The following is a 19,862-nucleotide window of genomic DNA, read 5'->3' on the forward strand; positions in this document are numbered from 1 at the left end:
AGCATCACTTTCCGTAGAGGAAGAAAGGGAAACTAACAGAGCATGCAAATGTAGTAAGCACAAAAAGGGTTAATAAATTTCCTTGTAGAAATAATAAATGTCATTTTCAAGACAGAATTGTCAAATTTTACCAGAGGAAAGAATGGGACATATCTTGTTTAACAAAATAACCCAGAGACAACAGATTTTATGAGAAAGCAGCAGATTCAGAAGAGGACTGGATGCTCAAGAGAGAGAGAAAATGATAACTTTAAATTGTAGCATTTCTAGAGTAAGAACCATCCTTAAACTTCCACCTTTTTATTACAGCACTTAGAACCAGATAAGTAGTGATATCACAGTTTTGAAAAAAGTCATAATGTCTTCCAGGAAACAAACAGCTTCTGTGCAAAGTTTTCTAAGACTCAAAGTAAGAAATAATTTTTGTATTTCTATCAGAATAAGAAAGCAGTGGAGGAATGCTGACAACATGTGGTTTGTCCTGCCTGAAAGTAAAAGGGAATAACAAAGACAAGAAGGTGTGGGGTGACTTATTTAAAATGGGAATTCATGATCTAGCTTGAGATTCTAAAATCAAGTAGCATTTCTTATCTCTAGAAATTGGACATACATTTAAGTGTCCTGTAATGGCTAATAGCTGTTTTGTTTCTGCAGCATTTCACCTGAGAACACAGTACAATTTAACATTCAGAGACTTTTTTCTGTATTGGTAAAGCAGTTTGAGAAAAACTAATGAAGTTATGGTTTTCAGCAAGAATTATTGACTTAAAAGGATAACTGATTAGTGAGAAGTCCTTCAAAGGACGAGTCAAAAATATAAGTCAACAATAACAACAGGTGAGCGAAATGGAAAATATATTCAGGATTACAGAGAAGCCTATTGTGCCACTCAGCTGAGTGTTGGTTATATTTTATATTGGACTCTGGGAAAGATGCAGATCAGCCAAGAAAGCTGCAGATCATTGAAAGAATATTCATTAAAATGCAGTAGAAACCCATCCTCTCAAGTATGAAAACTATTAACATCTGTTGAAATAAATAGAATGTGTAAATCTGGAACACATAAATCTGGTTGTTCTTAAAAGGTTAAAAAGATGTGGGAAGTAATATGTAGAAGAGTACATGTAAAAAAAAAAAAGAACCTTCAACAACAACACATGTAATAGGCATCACAAAGCAGTACTTACAGTGAGATGTTGATTATAGCTATGCTCTAATTACATACTCCAGAAATCATTTCTGATGTTTAAGCTGAAACTAACTTTAGTTCAAAATTTCAGTGGCTCAACCCTTAAATGCTACCTACTTACAAATAGATGCTGATACATTATGCTTTAGGTTGCCCTACACAATTGAAGGTTGACAAGAAGAGCAAGTTTCCTCCCTGAATTCACTATGTAATGGTGGTTTCCAAAGGATGAATGGTGGTTTAGCAAAAAAAAAAAAAAGCACAGCTATCTTTGCATATGGCAAAGAGTTTTTTTTAAAAAAAGTCTGAGAAGTCAGATATTAAACCTATCCCTACTGTGTTACAAGAAACAATGTGAGCAAAGACCTTTACAGCTGCTTCATGGTTGTTTTTTATTTAGTTTGGGTTTGTGGGTTTTTTTTTTCCTAATTCTTCTTTTCTGCAGAGCTTGCAGTACTGTTAAGAGCAGAACAGGCAAACACTTCCCCCCTTAGGTATGACTTAATGAGCCTCTCTAATCATATTCATTATCTCAGAGTTTTAATTTTTCCTAAAATTTGTCATAGGAAACAGAATCATATTTCTAAATCTTGTCTCTCTCCTGATCAGTTAAATATGAAGATTTTAAGTGCAGCTACTGCAACTGTTCTGATCTCTCTGCTTACCTGACATGGCCTATATTAGTTGCTTTTTGTGCCTGTGAAAAACATCTGCTTAAGAAACATTGAAAAACCAGAGCAGGGTATTAATTCTAAATACATCTTCTTTGCTAAAAGACAATATAATAGCTGTGATGAGGACTGTAACCACAGCATGCAGTCCATGGCCAAGACAGGGCACATAAGGGACAGCTCTGAAGCTGTGGTCCTTCCCAGAAATTCAGGATTGTACAGCTCAGGAGTACTGAGGGGAACTCAGGACACAGCAGTTGGTAGCTGCACACCTAGAAGGATGGACCAAAGGAGAATATCTTATGAATATTTCTCTTTACTTAAGCCTTAAATGTTAACTAAATATGGTCTCAGAACTCCATCCTACCAATGATGTTTTTTAGGCAAGAAAGCACTCAGAGTAAATCTTACAGGAAACAGAATGGGTTTCTAGGGTGAAAACAAGAATAACAGGTCAAAACTTCTTTCAGCAAAAGGAAATTAAAAGGCACCATATCTTCCCTCTTCCTTGTAATCTCTCAAGATCTGAGTGGATTGACAGAATTACTAGTGAATGGGGCCTGGATGATTACAATTTAAAAACGTGTTCTCATTCCTTACACCTCCCTTCCCCCTCCATTGCAGTCTCAGACAAGCAAAGTCAGTAGTTTAGAGTGGATGCTCACTGTGACAGAGTATGGAAGAGAGCAGGGAATGAGAAATAAATCTAGTACTTGCTGATCCAGCTAATATGAAAGTCAAGGAAATTAGCAAAGCTCCTTGAGAAATGTCACAACATTCTTCTATAGGAGAGAACCACTGTGCTTTGGATTTGAAGTCTAGGAGTAAAAGGTTGAAAGACACTAAACTTAATTTAAAGAAAAAAAAAAATCAAAGTTCTTTTGAGCTACTTAATCATTAACAGAAGAATATCTTCCTTTATGTTTGATAGCTAGGGAAATATGCTGTCAATGGCAACAAGAAAGTCTCAGAAAAGCACATTTTTTTCCTATACAAGGCATACTCATTCAGTTATATAACAATTCTGAAGGAAAGCCAGTGAAAAGGAATCCTATTCATGTGATTTCCAATATGTTTGGTCTGGGCTAGAGAAAAGAAACCAAAAAGCATCCTGAAATGGTAAAGTGAATTTTATTCTTTATGGGTAAAACACACCAACATGCATAACCTGACCACGAGGTGGAGAGGGATGAGATACTCAGGACAGCGAGGAGGGCACACAGCAAACTCACTGTCCTGGACTTCTGGAGAGCAGAGTTTGGCTTCTTCAAGGCACTGCTCAGTGGAGTCCAATGGGAAAGAGCTTTCAGAAGGTGGAAATGAAGACAGGTGGCTTTGGTGGAATACAGAAAAATTGTACAGGGTGATAGGTATAACGTTAGGCAAGCCAGGGCCCAGTCAGAATTGAGTGTGCACCTCCCCACACACACCCCTTGTTACTATTTCTTCCTATTTCCCTCTATATCACATTTACTGTTGCATAGAATTTGTATTTTTTTACTTTGGCACACGGTCTCATTTGCACCTTAATTTAGGCTGAGGCATCTCTCTAATAATTTTAATCTTACCATCAAGACAAACAAAAGCATTGCCAGTGTTATTGGTATTTCTTCTACTATAAACTATTTTTCTAAGTGTTTGAACAACAGAAAAACTTTGGTTCTATTACAAATTGCAGTTAAAATTCTGTTTGCCAATCCATAAGCCTGCATATTTTTATTCAGTATTCATGGTAATAGTTCAATGTCTCCGAGTTAATAGGTAATATGATTAGTTTTCAACAGTGATGGGGTGGGGAGGTTGCATAAATTTCACCTATCTTGGTCACAGGAAAATCATCAGATGGATTAATTTGATTATTTATAATTCTACTTAAAAAAATAATATGCAATCCTGATCACCAGGCAGGTTTTGCTTCCTGAAATTACTCTAAATTCTTCCTGATGTCCATCAACAGTTTTAAAGAATTAAAGTATGCCCTAAGCTCTTAATGGCTCTTGTGAGATGTGTTTTGTGAAGCAATGAAAGGGCAGAACTTATCTTCAAATGTAAACAATTGCTATGCACTTATTCCTTTATAGATGTGTTGGCTTTGGATGTAAGAATAAACTTTGCTTTCAGCAGTCCCACAGGCATGATTATTACAGGATTTACTGCCTCATATGAATCACTGAAACAGCACTTAAGAAAAAAGTCTGAAATGAAAACTGTAGTATAAATAATATAACTGCTGGATATTCAATTCCAATTGAGGATTTTGAGAAGTTATGTTTTGTTGTTCAGTTAGGGTTTTTTCCCTTGATTTTTTTTTTGTTTGTTTTTGTTTGGTTGAGTTTTGTTTGTTCTTGTTTGGTAGGTTTATTTAACCTTGAGAAATCTAAATGAGCAACTGACATAATAAGAAAATCAAGGTTGGTACCATTAGAATTTGAAGCTGCACTGCCCAGGAATCAAATAATTATTTTTCATAATCATAGTGCAAGTGGATTTCAGCATGGATTTGACAGAAATCTTCAATTTAAACCTGCACCTAAAATTTACTTTATCTGAAATTTGATTTGTGTGTAGTAAGGAGTTAAATCATATAATGATAGCTTTTTGGGGATTAAGTTTCATGAAGAAATTATAAATGCAAACTATTGAAAGGGAAGGGAAGAAAGTGGAGGAAATCCCACAAATTCAAAAGAAGTGTAATTAAATTTTTCAACACCTAATTTTAGAGCCTACATAAACTTCAGGTTCAATACTGATATTAATCAGAAAATTTTCAGGACCGAATTAAAGACTCAGTACATTCCCTGCACTCTTCCTCCTCAAATCCTAGCATGAAGTGCAGGAAAGTCACTGTAGAAGAGAGCTCTCCTTAAATGGATGTATATTGATTATTTGCTTAAGATACATAGTCAAGATGAGATGAGCTGATACACATTGACAGTTTCACTGGATAAATGCACTTTAAGCCATAATACATTCCAGTGGCATGAGGAAGAGTTCATGAATTCTTTATTTTTACCACTTTTCAGTGAGATCATTTTTGAGTAAACTATTCCAGAATATGAATCACACTGATAGAATGCTGCAAGTCAATTATTTTCATTTCTGCTGACATGTGCTGTTAGCCATTTATTAGAATATCATTTAAGTACACGGAGATCTGCTGACATGATTGGGAGATCTGTGTTGTTTCTGGGGGGCAGCTATTCCCTGTGTTGGAGATTGTCAGTAATACCTTTTTTGCTTTATTTTCACTGCTGAAACTTGCCACTTCAGCTATTTGATGTAAGCAAGCACAGAGAGAGATTATTGTTGGTTTTTCAAGCACACAACACACTTACTTGCAAGATTAAGTACTTGATTTTCCAATAATGGAAAGATATAAGATATTTTACTCAGCAAATTATTGTATTATGGCACCTGATAGTAATGACTTGTTGTAATTTCCTTCTTTTTCTGATGATGCTCAACTCAAATTGTGGCAACATCAGTATGTACCCAGTATTCTCTCAGATACAGCAGGAAAAGCTATTCTGAATGCAGACAAAAGGAACTTACCGGACCGCCCATCCCGCTGAAAATCCACATGGTACCATTCACCATCATTCACCTTCTTCTGCAAGGCTTTTATTTTTATAGTACCTGATCCCATGTCTAACAGTAGGTAGAGGTGGCCATCAAGCATCTCAATGGCAAAAAAATCAACCTTCACCATCTGTGGATGTTTGGCATCTTTTTGGTGTCTTGGTTTCCCATGACTGAAAAGAATCAGGCCATTTGGCTCAGTTGTACGAAAGTCGAATGATATTGAGCCTGTTTTCTTGGCATTCCACTTTGGCAGAGAGATGAAAGACTCCGGTGTTTCAAATGTGATTGGATCTAAGGTTGCAACATTCTCACATTTAAATGCTACAACCCCATGAATCTTCATTTTAGGATCCCCTTGCTTGGCAAGCCGAGACAGCTCCAACCTGACATCATTATTTTTATATACAACCTGCAAGCAAAGCAGAGAAGTTATTCAGAGAAACCTGAGCATTTTAACCAAACAGACACAGTCTTGAATAGGCACATTATTTAGAGGATAATGGTGATGATATATGAATATGATAATTTACATACAAACAAGATGAAATAACTATTTTCATTGACTAAAGATTTAATAATTGTTTTCATTAAACCAAACAAAGTTGCTCTAAAAATATCCCTGGAGTTAATTCTAACAATCTGAAAGAATCTACACATAATTTATACTATGAGTTGCAAATTAGCTTGTGTGGCCTTGATTACTTAAAAGCCTTTTCTGCACAGCCACTCTGCTATTACAAAGAAGTGTTAGATTTTTTCTTCCTCTAAACCCTTTGTCACTGTCTTAACTCTTCTGCTCATGTACAGAAAATGTACCAAGGTCATACACTTCATAATTTAACATCTTTTCAGTTTGTCCTTGGGGCTGAGGAGTAGTAACATTCATGGAATTCATGAGGCTATGTAAGATAGACAAACCAATATCATAACAGATCAAAACCAGGAAAACCTTTGAGCCTGTTCAATTTTATGAAAAAAAAATCCCAACTTATGTATTTTCCATGACTGAAGACTTCTCTGATAAAAATGAAAGACAATATTAGTTTTAAATCCAATTGACATCTGCAGCAAATATTCTTGCTTCAAATGCCATTTTAGCTTGGTCCAAGAAGCCTGTCATGATGCAACCACTTCCCAGGGTTCTAATGTTTATTAGTGTTTTCTCAAATTGCTGCTCTGAGTTATTCATAATACAAGAGCTGCTGAAATGAGCTCCCCAATACCAAAGGCATACACAAGTGTTTTGTCAATACTTTTAATTGTGCAATAAATTATACGCTCAAGCTAAAATACCACTGAAGGCCTGAATACAAAACCATAGCGACCAAAGCTACAACTTTCTTCTCTGTTTCTAAGGCTAAGCCCTACACTAAAAAGCAATTGGAAGGAAAAGCAGCAGCTCAGCAAAACCAAGAACTTTGTGCTGAGGCTTTTTAGTCTACAGATCCGCACCATTCAGGTCTGGATCCCATCTGGCCCCAATCCAATGTTCCAACTATGCAGTGTAGTTTGGAACTGTTCAGGGGACCCATGACTGGGACTTTACATCCCTGTTGGAGGTTAGAAAGTGCTTGCTAAATACTTAGGATAGACCTTCTGGATTAATTTCCTCTGAGACCTAGTTGGAACACACGTAAAGCCCACTCTGACACCCAGTAAGGGAAAACACAGGATGAACTGCAGAGCTGTGCTACTGTTAGAAATAAAAGCACTAGCACTTACACTAAGCTGACATACCCCACAAATGATAGTTGCTATTGAAAAATGATGTTTAAAGATAAAAGAAAAGGAAATGATTGATAAAGTGGCATTTTAAAGTAAGAATTGTGTTCATTCCAATTATATCATTATACACAATGCAAATTTCATCATAAGACTTGTCAGAATTATTCTACTATAATAAAATGTATCCTAGAAGTTAATAAATAAAGCCTCTTTCTTCATTTTACTTCAGAATTGAGTACAAGTAGTGTTGTTCCCATGAGAGCTGTGTCTCCAAAAACAACAGATAAACCTCACTCTGGATTGCTGACAGCAGAAATGGTACTCTGCTACAGACAGATAAGGAGTTCTTCAACTGAAGACATCAGAAGTGAATATCATTGGACTAAACTGTAATATTAGATAGTAAGGTTCCACATTTTCATGTATCAAACACATCCACAACCCCTGAGATTTCACAGATGGTGCAAAGGAGTTTAGAACAGTATTGGAGAATAAGCACATGCAAATGCCCCCCTTTGGGGTGGCTTTTTGCCTTTAGAGTGAGGAGGAAGAAGCCAGGAGCCTGGGAGGTTACTTAGAGATATCTGGTCTCATGAATATTGGCCACTTTCTGTGGCAAGGGGCATTTTGGATAGCTCCCACTTAATGTGAGGAATTTACAGGGACAACCTTTCTGGATTAGGCTGAAAAGAATTAAACACTGCCAGAGGATGCAATAAATAAAAAAGGAACAAATGGTCTCTTATTAGAACTAAATCCTCCTTGGTGACAATGGAAGTAAATACAGCAACAAACAACATGAGATGGTCTTAAATTGACTGCTGAACAAGAGCAGGTTCCAGGACAAGGCAAAAAAATGTACAAAGAGAATTATTGATAATGAACAAATCAAACTGTCTAACCTTAATCAAACAGGTTGATCGAATATTAAATTAGGAATTGATAGATATGTTAAACAACTCAGCAGACTAAAGTAAAGCTAGGTTTTACTTGAAATCTAAAACAGCTTAATAGGATCTGAAGTAATTTGCCAAATCAGAAATAATAGTTTCTAATAAATATAGTTTAAGAACATAAAGGACAAAGTGAAATGGTTTTCTCAATAACATGTCACCAGCTCTTTAATTAACTTATGTAATGTATGAGGGAAATGTTGCTAGAACACTTTAGCAACAGTGACAAATATTGCCAATTTTATGCCGCCAATATTAAAACATTCTTGGTATCCCTAAATATTTTAAATAACAATTTTGTGCTTCCCTAATCCAAAACTGAAAATTTGTTACTGTATTTTATTACATACTACATTTTATTATTTAAGTTGTAGGGCAACTTAAATAAAGACTATATCTATATTTTAGAGTGCATATGTTTGAAGTTTTAGAATGCACTTATGTTCATTTACTCTTTCTTAATGGAAAAGTTTGAACTGCTTATCATGGATAATGAGTAATAAAAGAGGAATATATGAACCATAACTGAAAAGACCTGTAAACTATTAACTGAACACGACTTGCATTTGGGAGCCTGTTTCCTGGTTTATGCTGAGATTCTTACCTATCTCCCTATCCATGACAAATGTACAGAGCCATCAGTGAAGCACAGCAAAAGGAGAAAAGCAGTACATTCACAGAAATTAGTTGTCATTAAATTTTGGGGAAATCACTGAACAGTAAGGAATAATTATGAGACTAATATCTGCTTTATAACTCATGAAGGTACATGCTTCAGAAACAACAGCCTCTAGGGTGCAAATAACTTACTGATTTATCCATTGATTTTGCCTTTTAATTTTTTCTTTTGCTTAGGGGTACATAAGAATAAACATGCTTTTAATAGGGCTTATATTATCTGCTATTTCCATCTGAAGCACACAGCACATAACATTAACTCAGTACATATTCCCTCCTTTAGAGGGATGGATCTACAATTAGTCAAGTGAAGGGAATTTGCAATGGAGAAATACTGGAGTCACAATCCTCTTTACTCCTACACAACCCACCAGTCGCTATGCTGGCATCCATTGGGTTGGCCCTGTATGCTCACTTCCATACCTGAATAAAAAGCTAAGTTTCCTGCACGTGAAATGCATCAGGGAATAGTATCATGCCATTACGAGCACCTTGCATTTGTCTTGTGTTCACTCTGTTCTTTCCTGTTAATATCAAGTAAGTTTCAAGATGTCAGTCTTTAAAATATATAATTATCTTGTTCCTGGAAACTGCAAAAGGTCACCTAAACTCCCATGAAAAACAGAGCTGTTAACAATTCCCCATATAATTTGCAACCAAGCTACCCAAAGTGAAGAATAAATTTATGTTCTGAGATAGAACATTTTACAATCAGGATACAGACTTCCTTTGCTACCATCTAGGACACATGCTGGGTAATTTGCAATATCACAGGGCTGTGTCTTAATAAATCCATCTTTGAGACAGCCATTATTACCTTAAACTCAGCACTCTCTTTAATGTGGTCTGTGGTCATGGAGAATAACCTAAATTAATTCATGCTTCCCAAAAATATATAATGTATAGGGGGTTTTTTTTGTTGTTTTTTTTTTTTTTTTGCAAACTTGGGCACTATGCAATGAACTCCAGAATTGTAAACAGGAATAAATCTATGAATGACCCTGAGAAAAGGTGAAAGAAAAGAGAAGGAATTTGTACTAGAAATATATCCTAAATCTGTAACTGTTCAATTAGCAAATGTCTAAGGCAAGAAAATTTTAAAAAATTAAAAAAGAATAAACAGAGGAACTCTTTCTACTGACCCTATCCCATGAGATTTAGTATGATGAAAGGTGTGAAAGAACCCAGATTACAACACTATTTTCAATTCAAATTGCAGCCCTTCCCACATCAAACATTATGAAGAAAAGGCATTACCTTTAAATATTTCAAAATACTGACCACCTCTGCCAGCAACAGCTTTTCAATCATTGCGACTTAAAATCCTTTAAATTATTATGAAGCATTTATTTCAAATTAATTTATATTCTTAAAATCAAAGATGATCTTCAAGAATCTGTTCACATCACCTGATTTGCAGCATCTAGGTTTCCTTGAGAACCAGAGGAAACCCAGGATTTCAGAGCACTTACCATTATGACCTTGCTCCAAATAACTTGTCTATTTACTTAACTAGGAGATGAGGTAAAATACTTTTCTAAATGCAATTTGAATAAATGGATGAACCACATATCAAAACCTGTTAAAAATGGGATTATATAAATCTTAGTTACCACAAAACAGTACTTTCATATTTTCATATTTCTGTGCAACCTACATCACCTGGTGCATGCAATGGCAGTTAATTCTCCAAAATGGAGACTAATGTCACCCAAAATGCTCAGGCAGGTATTGCCAATGTACAGGTTTCCCCTGAAAAGTGGTGTCAACAGGAGGGAACTTGCTGATGTCAGAAACTGTAACAATGGGACTTACAATGAAGGAAACCCGAGGCAATTTTTTCAACTTTCTTTGCCAGCCACTAGAATTTCCATGCTCGTTGAGAACTACCTGGTGCACATAGCATTACATTCCCAGAAATCCAGCTGCAAAACTGACCACTAACAATTATAATGTATTTTTTTTTAGCACTTGCTGGATGGCTTTGAATTAATTTGGGAATGTCTGTTTCTCACAGGAGGCTTGTCATTTTGCTAATATGCCTCCATGCATTTTCAAGCTCCAAAATGAACATATCAAGGAACACAAACTACAGACTATTTACACAAAACTTAAGAAGCCCAGGTTCAAATGTTTGCAGTGGGGTGCATTTTTTAACACAATGTAAAAGCACACAACATGACTGAAAACAGCTATTCAAGCCTCTACATCATAAACCAGCTTTGTTTTCTGAACATAGAGAAGAAATTAAAGAGTATATTGAATGTTCCAAGGGAATAATTGATTCTTCCTCAAGCAAAATAGTTTTTGTTCTCCTGAGGTCAACATTTGTGCAAATGTGGTGGTGATAGTAGTGTGGGGCAGTTAGAAAGGGGGTCATAGAGCACCAAAATAAAATCCTGGTATCTCTAGAGTTTTACTCAGTGGGAGGTAAGCCTCAAGACAGTAAGATAGGGTTCCATGGCATGGATACATAACACCTGGAGAAAATAATAGCATGTGCATTTTGTTGCATTATTTTATATCAATTAATGTGGTCTGGGAAACTGACCTGGAAGATTCAGCTCAAAAACCCCCATGACTTAATTGATCTAATAAAACAACAAAATCAATAATAATAGAAAAGTACCATAGAGTGCAACAAATTCCTTGGAGTATATATCTGGGAGTTTCACATTCTACTGTTTCTTCTTCCTGCCCAGCCTGAGTATCCAAAACAATGGAGTGGAAACGGATCACCCTCAAACTTTTGAAAAATATTAAATGGGCTTTTGCAAGGCAAACATTACTACAGTATGATTATGTCTGTTTTCTGCTTTTTGTTGTACTGTTTATAGTTTTATACATAAAATGTAGATTTTTTTTAATCAGACATTCTCTCCACAAACTACTTTGGCCTAAGGTAGAAAGAAGAAAACCATTATAATGACTCTTGTATTAGGAAGTCAGGACCAATAATCCTGGGATTTGGGTTTAACCTGCACCTAAATGCCTTACAGAGAACTTAATTTCTCCTTGCTTCTCTGTAAATTGGATACATCATCTCCTCACAGGGCAGAAACTCGCTTGAAGACTGAAGTTTAAATTACCAGCACAAAATCTAGTGAAGCTTCATCCAAAATCAGACACGTCTGCACACACATTTCCTATAGGGCGTCAATCCCCTATTTTCTTTTTAAGGAAAACAGGTATGATATAGTTTTCACTTTCTAGTCTGCAACTACAGAGTCCAGAGCTTATTTATCATTCAGATAAAAAAACCCCACCAGAATGCACCCAATCTGTTTAAAAGCTGCATAAAATAAAAGCTGAACTTGAGCAATCCAAGTCTCAGGGTGCACAAAAGCACAGCACCCTATGCCCTGATAATGCACTTGGCATGTGCTTTAATGCCACACTACATGGCTAACTAAAGACAACAAACTGGTGATATTTGTTGTTTCTGTAACTAAGCAACATGGACTTGTTCTGTACTCCCCTTCCTTAAAATAACAGGATATATTGCACATCAAGCACTTGGAAACTTCTCTTCACACAAAGCAAGCATCCTTAATGCACACAAATTTATACTCTATTTAAACTGCTAATTATCATATCCCCGAAAATTCTAGGAAGGAAAACAGGTACAAAAAAAGGCTAAAATTACCATAACCATAGGGAGTTTCACTATGATTTCAATAGCACACCTGTATTTCTACTGTAGATTGAAAATCATCACTCTCCTACACCCAAATAATGATATAAAAAGAATGAGGGACAAAAAAAATCAAACCAAACTATAAAAGCACAAACCCAAAATAACTCCCAGAACTCAGTACAAAAGAAATATATTAATTACTTTAAGGCAACAAAAAAGTTATTAATGGATATATACATCTGTAGAAGCAGATGTAAAAAAGCCAGTACTTTCAGAAACAAAGTTATAGGTATACAGTGAGCGTGAATTTATATTTCCTGTGCAGTATGGGAAAAGTCACCTGAGTTCAGTGCATGTCACCTATTTGCAGAATTAATAGAGTCATGACAGCTCATCCTCTAGGCCAACTAGTCTTTTCTGCTGGAGTTTTGAATGTGGATCCCAGTACTGTTTGTTTCTTTTCTTTCCTACTTTGACTGCCTGAATAGAGACATTTTTAGGGATGCCAGAAAATGCCTTTTTGTATTCTGAGTCACTGGAATATCATTTAACATGATATATTGGCAGAACATAGAAAAAAAAAAAAACAACTCAACATTTTTATTCGAATAATGTTGATAATGGGATTGTTATGTTTTTCACCCTGCTGTGGACACAAGTCTTTTGAAGATCTTTTTTCCCCCTCTTCAATAGAGTATTTTGCTATTCTTTGTATGTCCTGCTGTCTGCTGCCAGACTGCTAAATGTTTCTGAATGCAGTTGCTATGCTTTCTGTTTTTAAGAAATGGGTTCAAGTTTCCTTTCCTTTTTTTTTTTTTGTTTTTCTTTTACTTCCCATGGCAAGGTCTCATAGAAATTTCTTGGCAACAGCTAGGTTGCAGAGTTTAGGGACAAGTTGGTTCTACAAAAGCTCTATTGGCACCCTAGTAAAGATAAAGTCTTTACCAAGACATAAGTCATGAAATAAAACCAAGAAAAACAGGAACCACCAAAAGGAAAACAAAATGTATTATTTAAGGCAAAAACAGCTTTGCATTAATATATCGTATGAAGTCTAAGAAAGAAAACAAATTATATGCCACCTCCAAAGACTGGGAAAAGGAAAGGGCTACAGGAGACTCAGTTGTCATGCTGCATTTTAGCTTTTTCCTCTTCTTTCTTTCACAGTGCAGTAAGACTTAGCAAAGACTAAGTCTGCAGCAAAATCAGAAATGTGGTGTTTTTCCTCTTTCTCCATTAACCATAATTGCCCAAGATCAAGTAAAAGAACTCTTTAAGGACTACAAGAAAGAGGGACTGTAAAGCAGAACACCATTGTTATCATTTGGAGGGTTCAAGGATTATTTCTTGAGCATAATATTCTTTATATGCTAGAATTTCCATATCTTTAGCACTTAAAGCTTTAAATTCAAGGTCATAAAATAGGAGAAAATCATAAAAAAGCAAAAATCATATATCTACACAAAAAATAATGTTCTGAGGAACATCTTAAGTGAATTTGAAGAAAACATGACAGATGTACATAAAATCTGAGTTACCTTTCATTAGGGTAGGAGTCACATAAGTTTGAAATGGAAGTTGTCACAAAAAGAGAAAAATAATTAACCTTAAAAAGTTAAAATGAGCTCAACACAATCCAGGTAAAGGAGGTCAGGGATCTGAACACAAACAAACAGAAACTTGTTAAAAAATTCAGTTACCAACACACCTAAACCTGAACACCTGAAACATTTGAACAAACATTTTTTTTCCATATTAAACATGATGGAAAACATAGGAAAAGAACTGTAGGCTTCAAATTAAATGCAAGATGCCAATTCTACATATCCTTTGGTGAAATGAGGGAGGTTTATTCCACCTCTCACTAGATTTCCTTCCTTCAGCCTCTCCCATAAGATTTTTAGTAGCTGACAAATTATGTGTCTTAATTTATTGTTTCTCCAGAATAATTAACACTCAGCTGGCTTTTTCTTCCTCTTCTCTCTCACCTGTATAGGTTTCTCCAGTCTCCAGCTGAATAGCTGGCTCTTAGCGTTTTTAGCTTATCTCTGGTTTGGACTCATCCCCGTTTCCCAATTCTTGGTTTGAAAGACCCTTCTGTTCCACTGAGGGGAAAATGGCCCTCTTTTATGAACTTTTGGCCAGCCTCCATTTAGAAACCTCATTCTCTCTCATCTCTGTTGGTTGACTTTTGGCTGAGTGAAGTTGGCTACGAGTTGACAAGCTGTAGGAACTTCTCCCATTCTGAGAGCCAGCACAGTTCTTCCCCCTTAGCCTAACAGCTCTCTGATTTTGTGTGATATTAATTTAGCAATAATTTATGCAGTTGTCAGCTAAATTCTGCTCTACCAAGACAGACTAAATAGTTTAAAAATAAAAATTAAAATCAAATTCCCACCCATTAGCTATACTGGGCACATTCCTGGAAGACATACAGACAAATACTTGCCTACCTTCACCTGCAATTTCTTTTGAATCCTTATAATCCTTTTAATATATCCTTTTAGCTTTCCAGTACTGCAACATGAGTAACTCATCACATCAGTGTTTTGAAACCATCTTTGCCATCTCAAACACCTATGACAATTGGAAGATACATTTTCTGTGCTACTTTTGCATTCAAGGTTATAACTGTAATTGCAAGACAAAGGTATCAAAGCACCACATGTTATTCAGAGGCAGCTTTTCCCTCACCAGTGCTCCAAGACAGAAAGGGGCAGCTGGAGGCTGCTGCCACTGCTTTCCTTTACACTCAGTTCTGTGCCCACATTCCTTTTCTGAACAGCCCATCTTTTCTGAAGTGGCAAATGAAGAAGCAGCACTCATGAACAGTAGCAAGATGAAAAGCAGGGCTCTTCTAATATCAAAAAACTGATCTGTATAGACCACAAGGTATGTAGTTAAAAGGACTTAGAAATTTTCAAGAAAATAATTAAGTAATGGGATCTTTCTAAGGCATTGTTTTTCTATTTAAAGCCATCTCTAACCAAAGTCTACCTATGGGTGAGCTTTATGTTAATAAAATTTATTGAGGTTATAGCTGTCCTCCAAAATAGACTGGTTGAACTAATTAAAGTTAATTACCACTGTACTGAGAAGGAAGAGGGATGTGTTATTTGATTTTCAAGACATTCAGTGTCATCTCATTGCAGTGAAAGAATGCAACAGAACACACTTAAGTATGATGTTTAAAGGGTCTAATTCTGCTTGATGACCTCCAAGCCTGAGTCTTTGGGGTCAGTTTAATGTTAAAGGAATTTCAGACAGTACAATTTACAATTGTAACATTTAAAACTCAGTTTGGTACTGAGTGAGAGGTCCTCAGCCTCAAGCCAAATCTTCTGAGAGATCATCAGAAAAAAACCATAATGCAACAACAGTGTTCACCTAAGAACAGTTTCATTCCAGAAAAGCAGCTGACCATACAAAATGAACTGCCAAGTACCTTTACACAAGTTATTGCAGCTTATTGCAATTTAAAACAAATTTAAACTTTTAAAAGTATATTGTTCTGCAAAGTATTTTTGATATGTAAATGTGTCTGTCAAAATACTCTTCACAGTGTTCTGGGTATTTTTAAATAGCTGTGAAGAGAACTAAGCCTGAGTAAAGGGTAGATGTGCAATTAATTGTTTATCATGTCCCTGTGTCTTTGGGTACATCAATTGAGTGTCTCATCAATGTTCTGTCATTTGTTTTTATCACTAGTTTTTTTTAATTTCAAATAAACACTTCAACTTGAAGCTACTTTAAATATAAAACATATTTTGAAATTTTCTCAATACTATTTCATAAAAGTGGGAGGAAAATAGGCTTTTACTTGAACAAAAGTGTTAGGCAAATATGATTTTCTATTTTCCCTAAAATACTTTCTTGAGACTACACATGGCATGTGCTGAATTATACATATATATAAAAAATTAATAAAGGATATATATTAAACCTAAATAAGAATTAAGATAGCCACATCTATGGTCGTAACAATTGCCTGTGTTTATCTCAGTACAACTCCATTTCACAACACAATACAAGATTGTGCAAAGAGTTGTAGCATTCTTTTTCTTTGGAAAAGTTTGACAAAATTACTTTCAAGATTCTACTCTCTGTAGTAGGGCCTTAGTCTTGCTGAAGTGACTTGTACTGCTTAATAATTGTGAGAAAACCTCATATTTAAAAGCTAATTCAGGATTATTTATCAAGCAGTTGATGACATCTAATAAAATCTTTAGTTTTATGAGTAGATGAGAAGGAAAAATTCAGTGCAGTCAGGATTATTGTACCCACAAAGAAAAAAGCATTTACCTTCCAACAGAAAATAAATTAACAGTCTCATTCTGACTGAAAAATAGATTTGAATAAAATATTTAGTAAGCACAAATATAAATTCTGTGTAAAAAATTCTTCTACAAGGCATTAATCCTAGTATAGACCAGGGCATGTGACTAAATCCTGCTGTGTGATGTCAGCAGAAACAGGGAGGGCTCACTCTGCTTGGGCTGGAATCGGACCCAGGGCACCAAGAAGTCTTTGGAAGTTTGGCATTCACAAAGACAGAAAATATCAAGAGGATGGCAAGAGGCAGGTTGTTCTCAGAAATTGTAACATTAATAATTTGTGAAACCTGGCCCCTAACTGAGTATAGCAAACTACAAGTTTTCAAAATACAAGTTTAGTAACTTAAATTCCTAGCAGCCTTTGATATCAATAATCTGACTCAACAGATACAGTGGTCTTCAGGCATGATTTTTGCTGAATTTCACATTATTTCTAAATCTGTCTCACAGAAATTACAAACTTGACAAGTCTTACGCTTTCTAACAACTTCCTCTAAGCCTCTTTTTGAGTCCAAAGAGAAAGTCTGGCATACTGATTAATGTGATTTATTTTGACTTGGAGTACTTGGCTCTTTTCTATTACTTACATAAGTTTGGCATTTACTTCATAGCTGAATTGGAGATTGCAAAACACTACTTTTTTAATCTCTAGTATTGGCACAATGAATTGCATCATATGTTACTACCCCTGAACTTGGACCAATTTCCAAAACATCTTAATGTACCCATACCTTTTTCATTTTTATCTTTGGTCAGAGTGAAAAAAAAACCCAAAAAACAACAACAAAAAAAAACAACAACAAAAAAACCCACACAAACAAACAAACCCCAAACAAAAATCAACCAAACAAAAAAATCAACCAAAACCCAAAAAACAAACAAAAAAAAACAAAACAAGACAAAACAAGGGGAAAAAAAAAAGAAAATAAAAAAATGTGCTCCTGCTCATCTTTGTTATATTTATTTAGCTGAAATAATGCTCATGGGAGGTTTTCCCACCAGCTTGATTATATCAGCATATCAGTTCTTGAAACTGATAATAATGGTACCCCCAAGCACAGATACAAAAGAAGGATTTCTGCAAAAATTTAAGGTGTCTGATGTACTGGGAATTTTGTTTGCATGTTCACAGCTGACCAAAAATGCTTAGGCTTTTACCCACATAAGTCACCTCACTGAATTTTAAATTTATTTTATAGTTCCCTTCCTAGGCATAACCTTATAATTTGCAAGTTTGAAGGTATCTGAGCTGTACATATAACTAAAGAAATAAGAAATTTGTACAAGCTACAATTCTCAGTTTATACCAAAATAAGCACTTTTTAAGACTAGATACATATCTAGAGCTGCAAATACCTGAAAAACTAACTTGTCTATGGACTTTTGAGTGAAAAAATGCTCTTTTGAGCATACTCAAACACTAAAATAATAAACTTAATAACTGGCTTAGATTGTTTTAAAAACCATTTTGAATCTTATTAAATCTAAGCTAAATATGTTTCAGGAAAAAAATGGTGAAAATATCAACCTAGCTTCCAGCTAAACATATTGAAACAATCGTAAGAAAGTTAAAGAACTGTATTTTTAGTTCGACAATTAGATGATACTGGAATTGGCTCAATAGACACATACAGATTTTTATATTTCTACAAATCTTGTTCATTAAAATATTTTAAAGCATACATTTAATCTTTACTATCTAGAAGTAAAGAAAAAGTTCTTTTCTCATTACTGCTTTCAAGCTGTCCAGTTAAAACTTGGAAAATATGCACCATCTAAATGGCAAAGAAGCATCTCAGTCCTCAGTAGCTATTACATACACAAAATTCCCTGGAGTAAGTCTTGGAAAGAGAACATTATTGTTTTAAGTTTTTTTTTCCTTTGCAACAGTCTAGATTTTACATTAAAAAAGCCCTAAAACTTACAGAACAAACAGAATCAAATTATCTAATTCCTGTCTCGTTAGGAATTATCACAGAATATGGGGAGTTGGAAGGGGCCCTTCAGGATCATCAAGTACAGCTCCTGGTCTTGCACAGAACACCCTAAGGGTCACACCGTGCGCCTGAGATTGTCTAAATGCTTCTTCAACTCTATCAGGGTTGGTGCTGTGGCCACTGCCCTGGGGAGCCTCTTCCAGTGCCCAAGCATCCTCTGGGTGAAAAACATTTTCCTGATATCCAAACTAAACCTCTCCTGACTCAGTTTCACACCATTTCCTCATACTCAATCGCATTTGTGAGTGTCCCTAAAAGCAGAGTCTCATCTGAAAAAGCACAGAACAAATCTGTCAGCTACTGACAGGTTTGACAGACGTTTCTCCAACAGAAACAAGTACCATAATAGCAGTAGTAATTAAGTCTATCTTGTGAGTAAAAGTTGGAAGGACCAGGAAGCTGACATCGAGGTGCTCATTCTTGTTGATTTTACCAGCCAGTTGTGGACTCTGATGATGCATTACAGTATTATGTTCTTACAGAACTTTATGACCATATCTTTTAGTATAATACATAATCAAATCTCTCTTTATAATATAATATATCCCTAGTTAATGTGCAAGAAATCACAGGAATATAGCCCACTTACTTTCTATGGTTTTGATTAAATTAATTAAAAAATATTAGCATTTCCAGTAAGGAAAAGAAAACCTTGACTTAAGCAGTGGAGAATATGGGCAACAAACTTCTAAGCATCACTCTCAAAAAAGGTTTGCAGCCTTACAATGTCCAGGAAAATGACATTTTGAGAATTCCTGTTCTATGATTCTGGAGGAGCAATGCTCATCAAAATTTTCCTGCCAGGTTCCAGATACTTTTGTCAGTTTATTGGCTAGCTCTTAAAATCCAGTCTGCATTTTGCAATCTTTTAAATTTGCCTTATCTCACACAGAACAAAATATTCTGGCTTCTTCCCCCAAATATAGAGTGACAGATAAAATATAGAGAAGTATTTTCTTTTCAAACATTTTCTGGGAATAGCTTTTCCTGTATCTTGCATATTTCAATTTTAATCCTGATGTTGCTGAGTTGTGCTGAATATTTAATTTATGCTAACCTGTCACTTATTTTTTTCTCCCCATCTATATAGGTATGA

At 35.4% G+C, this 19,862-nt stretch overlaps 1 protein-coding gene across 31 annotated transcripts in view; it reads right to left on the bottom strand.

Annotated features, from left to right (window-relative positions):
• Positions 1–19,862, bottom strand: part of NRXN1 (neurexin 1) — a 669,257-nt gene that overhangs the window by 396,514 nt on the left and 252,881 nt on the right. For all 31 annotated transcript variants that reach the window (XM_077781934.1, XM_021540205.3, XM_021540201.3 and 28 more), the window contains one exon: positions 5,413–5,851. In XM_077781934.1, the coding sequence (XP_077638060.1) occupies positions 5,413–5,851 (439 nt within the window). The remainder of the gene's footprint in view (positions 1–5,412; positions 5,852–19,862) is intronic.

This window comes from Lonchura striata, chromosome 3 (assembly GCF_046129695.1).
Source record: "Lonchura striata isolate bLonStr1 chromosome 3, bLonStr1.mat, whole genome shotgun sequence".
Lineage (NCBI taxonomy): Eukaryota > Metazoa > Chordata > Aves > Passeriformes > Estrildidae > Lonchura > Lonchura striata.